At 44.3% G+C, this 5,692-nt stretch overlaps 1 protein-coding gene across 1 annotated transcript; it reads right to left on the bottom strand.

Annotated features, from left to right (window-relative positions):
* Positions 1 to 3,181: 3,181 nt before the first annotated feature.
* LOC119655304 (trypsin-like) lies at positions 3,182 to 5,070 on the bottom strand. Its single transcript, XM_038061133.1, has 5 exons — positions 4,885 to 5,070; positions 4,701 to 4,819; positions 4,346 to 4,622; positions 4,026 to 4,140; positions 3,182 to 3,928 (listed from the first exon to the last, which is right to left on the bottom strand). The coding sequence occupies exons 1-5, from the start codon at positions 5,005 to 5,007 to the stop codon at positions 3,441 to 3,443; spliced, it is 1,122 nt and encodes a 373-aa protein (XP_037917061.1). The 5' UTR covers positions 5,008 to 5,070; the 3' UTR covers positions 3,182 to 3,440.
* Positions 5,071 to 5,692: the final 622 nt, after the last annotated feature.

The following is a 5,692-nucleotide window of genomic DNA, read 5'->3' as shown; positions in this document are numbered from 1 at the left end:
GAGAAAGTTGGGCGGGGAGACAAGAAGAACAACACAATGAAAAGGAACCCATAGGAGGAGAAGACGAGTTCGGCGGCGAGCGTATCTTTTATAGCAATTAGGACCCCACCGCTGATGGACTTACGAGAAGCAACCCGGTCCCTGCCACAGCGGAAAGTGGAGTACCCTTCGGGGAGCTCGGAGTTTAATATGGCATCGTCCAGCCAGGTTTCGGAGATACAGATGGCATGGTGTTGCTGAGCCAGCGCGGATAAATCGAAGGCCCCCAGCTTGGTTCCTAAACCCCTGCCGTTTTGATAAAACAGACGGACAGTTAACATGGATCCAGTTATATAGCTCGGCGAGGCAGGCGGGGTTGCCCTGAAATTTACCCGCGAATTGGGGCGCTTATATGGCTTCATGAATACATCTTCAGGCCAGAAAGAAGGGTTGGCGAGGACGCCAACTTCGTGTGGATAAAAAAAGTCGGAATGGCTGGTTTGACGATAAATGTAAGCTAGCTGCGGAACGGAAGAATACTGCATACCGAGTAATGTTGCATTCTCAAAGAACGCGGACACGCCCGAGACTTATCACGAACTCCATCGGGCGGAGAAGCGACTTCATAGACGGAAAAAGGATGCCTGGGGAATCAACAAGTCTTTGAACTAGAAAAGTACAGGGAACAACCCCAGGAGCGGAAGTTTTACCAACAAGTCAGCAGGATGAAGCCTTATACACCTTGATGCTCATCCTGCCGAGACAAAGAGGGAAATCTGATTTCCGACAGAATGGGCATATTAGAGCGATGGGTTGAGTACTTTGATGAACTACTGAACAACCAAAACATCGGCGAGTTGGAGGTCCCACCAGCTGAAGACGACGGACAAATACTGCCACCACTAAGTTTAGGAGAAACAGTCCGTGCAATTCATCGGCTAAAAAATCATAAGTCGCCAGGAGCCGATGGAATTATAGCCGAATTGGTTAAATATGGAGGCGATCAATTACACCAAGTGGTTCATCAACTTATGCTCAAGGTGTGCGACAGCGAATCAATGCCTGACGATTACTAGCGAGGCATTATCTGTCTCATACATAAAAAGGCAAATATCACACAGTGCAGCAATTACAGAGGTATTACGTTGCTGAGTACTATCTATAAGATATTCTCCGCTATCTTGCTAGGCCGGATAGCCCCATATGCCCAGAACATCATTGGCCCATACCAAAGAGGCTTCACTCCAGGCAAATCAGCAACAGATCAGATTTTCTCTCTGCGGCAATGGATGGAAAATCTGTTGGAAAATGGACATCAGCTGCACCATCTATTCATCGACTTTAAAGCCGCCTATGATAGCATAGTTGTACACGGCCATGAGAGAATTCTGTATCCCAATGAAATTGATGAGACTAACTAGGCTGACTCTGACCAATGTGCGAGGACAGATAAAAGCAGCAGGATCACTCTCAAGACCATTCGACACCAACAACGGTCTACGACAAGGGGATGCCCTACCATGCGTCCTCTTTAACCTGGCCCTCCAGAAAGTGATCTGTGATGCTGAGGTAAATGCAAGAGATACAATCCTCTTTAAGTCCACCCAACTATTGGCCTATGCTGACGTTATCGACATCATGGGAAGAACCACCCGAGGCATACAAACTGCCTTCATCCAGATCGAGCAGGCGGCAATCGGGAGAGATCTTGCGGTGGCAATGTCAGCAAACCAACCAACCAATAACATCAAACCGCACTGGTCAAACGGGAAGAATAAAGATAGGGGAATACAACTTTGAGACCGTTGATAATTTCTCCTATCTAGGGTCGAAAGTCGCAACCGATAACAGCTACGATGATGAAATCCGCGCACGGTTGTTGGCAGCCAACACAGCCTATTTCAGCTTACAAAAACTGTTTCGCTAGAAACGTCTCACCATAGGGTCAAAGCTGTTACTGTACGAGATAATGATCTTGCCAGTCCTCATGTATTCCTCTGAGACTTGGCTTCTTAGCTAGAAGAGTTGCGAATTCGTGGTCGCGTTGGAGAGAAGAATCCTCCTAAGAATTTTTGGCCCCCTACATGAGGATGGATGATTCCGTAACCTACATAACGACGAAATCTATGAGTGATACCATGACCGTCCGGTTGTGGATAAAATCCAGCTCAATAGGTTACGGTGGGCGGGTCACTTAATCCGTAGGGATGAGGATGATCCAGCCTGGATAGCCTATATGGGCAATATCTATGCCAGAAAGAGGAGTCGAGGCAGATCCTGCCTGAGATGGAGCGATGGCGTAGGCTAGGACGCCAGACAACTTTTAGGGACATCGAATTGGTGGACCTCGGCGCAAAAGCGGGATGTTTGAAGTTCCTTATTAAGGCAGGCCTAGACCGGATACCGGTTGTTGCGCGGTTGATGATGATGATGACGATGATGAATAGTGTATTATTATACGGTCATCCCTTGGACTATACGAATTATCAGGCTTCTTCTGTATTTGGAAAATTTACTGTCCTCTCCTCCCCTTAAATCCGCCTAGATTCTAAAAGAGTGTAAATGAAAGCGTTCAAATCGTTGATTGCACGGCTGCAGTTTTTACCGGTTAGGCCGTTCATTAATCGTGTTTGACCCCTTTTCTTTTTTAAGGTACGCACGCACCTGATCCATAATGGGGTGGTGCACATCATGCTGAGGTTTTCAATCATTATGTAAAACTTCGTAACTCCGCCGGGTCACTATTCTGTAATCATTATCAACCTTTTCATTCGGAGGTCATACAACAGTAATACCTTTCCTAAATGAATCACGTTGAATATTTACCACTGGCGACTTCTCACGACATCTGTCTCTTGCTGGCTTTTCACCAATTTCGTTTTTACACTACGACCCAGTTTCAATTTCACCACACTTAACACATGTGTTGTCTACGTAAAAGTCCATTTTTGCTAGATAAATTCAAAAACAAGCACAAGTTTTCATAATGCAACCAGGATTCGAACCCAGAGCATGAGGGCCAAGATGAAGACATAGGTGAAAACTCCACTAAATACGATTGAAGGTGCACCAAAATTCGCATACTTATTAAATAAAATTTTTTCATAATATTTATTTAATTTTATTTCAGATTCAAGATACAAGATATGCATGAAGAATGTTAATTACTGAAATTTTCAATGGATTTAAAAGGCCTATGGCATGTTACCGGAAAGTTGAATGAAATGAGAAAGAATTCAAATTAAAAATAGCCTTTCCACTTATGCGGGGCCCGCATCATATTTTATCGTACTTGAATCCCTGCATTTCGCATATCTATTTTACCATAAAAAAATCAGAATTCAATAATGATTCCGTGAAAAAGGATTGCTTTATCTCCCACATTCAATTTTATTCCCGCCTGAAATCGCGTGCGGACACCTTGGAAACTCTCCGTAATCATCGAACTGTACGAAATGATATTAAAATATAATAATGTTGCCAATTAAAATTAAAACGATTGTCAGGAGCATATTAAATGCCATGCATTCAAGGGAAAACACCTTCGATACGCTGCCGTCTCCGTACGATGAATCAGTGCGCACGAGCAATCCTGCCATTTCAGGGAGGTAATTTTCCGGATCACGCAAAAAATCAACGTATTCCCTGATTTCCGTGAAAATTTGCGGACTATTCGTTAAATCGATGCACTTATAACTGTAGGCTAGCAATCCGGCGATTTTATTGTTGCATACCAAAATTCCGCCGGGATCTCCCGAATCCGGATATACGCGTGGATGTACAACTTCCAGGGATGATAATTTAGGGAGTGATGGTGGTGCCTGGGGAGGGCCACCGCCAGGGGGAGGATGACCCATTGATACCTCCCCACTATAGTCATAATCGTCGGGCTCACGGCATAGATTTGCATTGTTGCAGATTTTGCCATTCATGGTTGAAAGTGTGGGGCCTGTTGGGTCATTTTGTTGAAACATTTTAGTAACAGTGAATTGGGGCAATCAAACATCGCTTCCACTAAGTACAAATGGTCTATTAAGGGTCCTTACATGTACAAAGCTGTTTTCCGGGCAAGTATGTTCCACGTCCCTTGTTGTATCTCTGGCAAATATCGTCCGAGAGGAGCTGAACGCCGTAGCTCTGCAGCACATTAGCTGAGAGGTTCTGTAATAGATAAATATCTGCAATACCAATATCTAGTAGGAACATATGAGAGAATAAACATTGAGGCCATTCGTAGTGTAAATCATTGGAAGAGGGTGAGGGTGAACTTGGGGAGTAGAACTAGGACTTCGGACTCTAAATTCAAGGAAGAATACGAAGTCCAAATTCCTGATTCATAGGATCAATGAAAAAGAAAATCACTTACTGTTACAAAGTAGTTATTCCAGCCCAGGACATAGCACTTGCTTCCAGCTTCCAGTCGAGAAGTGGCAAGGTCAACTATCCTCACATTCGAAGAGTCAGCATGCAGCTCCCTACGCAGTATCAAAGCTGCTATATCAGCCTCCCTTGTCGCGGAGATATACGCAGGATACACGAAGATTTTACTAACCAACCTTCGAACAGTGTTCGACACGGTTGCGTTAATATACGAACTCCCAGCGACCACCATGAAGGTATTCTCATTTCCCACATAATTGCCACTGAAACGTTTCATCATACAAATGTGCTCAACAAATCGGAAACTCCCTATCATAGTCGCAGTTATCCAATTCACTTACAACATATCGAAGATACAATGAGCTGCAGTTACAACTATCGTTTCACTGATTAGGGCGCCCGCACAAATATGGATTTCCTTGTGTAGCATCACCTCATGCTCCGTCCTTCGTAGGGATACCTACCAATCCGATTTAGGATAATAGAATTCATTAAATGCTGTTCGTCGAAAAGCTCTCCAATTACCATATACGGAAATTGATGGTTGGCTGCTTCCTGTGGTCCGAAGGAATCGTCGATATCCTTTGAGGTGGAATAGCTGGTGGTCGACAGCAGTATCAGCACAGGAAACGTGTAAGGCCAAATCATCCTTCACACTTGACTCACTCGTAAACAATAATAGCAGTGAATTGACTAGGGGGCAGCTAACCGTATCCATTTGATTATTGATACCCAGAAACTAGATATGTGAAATGGAGATAAGGATTGCCAATACGCCTGTGTGTTCGCACGATACGGAAAAGCTGCAGCAATTGAGACTAATTCAATTTGTAGAGTTCCTACTGATTTATAATCACCATCTCAATGGAGCTGTTTTGCAAAACGGAGGAATGCGAAACACCCCCTATCGATAGGAGCGCATTCAGGCTTCGAAGACCCTTTTGATGCAGACGTGAATAGGGGGACATTGTCGCCTAGGTCTGAATACATCCAAACAGGAATTTTCGTCCTCATAGCCGATATCGTTATGATGAGAATACTTCCAGGCTTATTTCCAAAATAATACAGCTCATGGTGGAATTAGATACAATCAACTGGACGCCTGGAGGGGTTTAGGGAGCTTCCTAAAGTTGCCTACTATCAACCATGAGAGACAACTTTTTTCAGCAGACAAAGGTAAAAATAGTCTAACAGTGCTAACGACTCCGATGGATCATCATGACAGCTCTGTTGCGAAATCCTCTACTTGTTTTCCCATCTTCACCATCGGGGGCTACTTCAGTTCCAAATGGGAGCATCAAAGATAGAGCAGCGCCAGAAGGAGTCCAAATAG

This window comes from Hermetia illucens, chromosome 4, assembly GCF_905115235.1.
Source record: "Hermetia illucens chromosome 4, iHerIll2.2.curated.20191125, whole genome shotgun sequence".
NCBI lineage: Eukaryota > Metazoa > Arthropoda > Insecta > Diptera > Stratiomyidae > Hermetia > Hermetia illucens.
The sequence above is the reverse complement of the archived record's forward strand: the minus strand, read 5'-3'. Positions and strand labels throughout refer to the sequence as shown.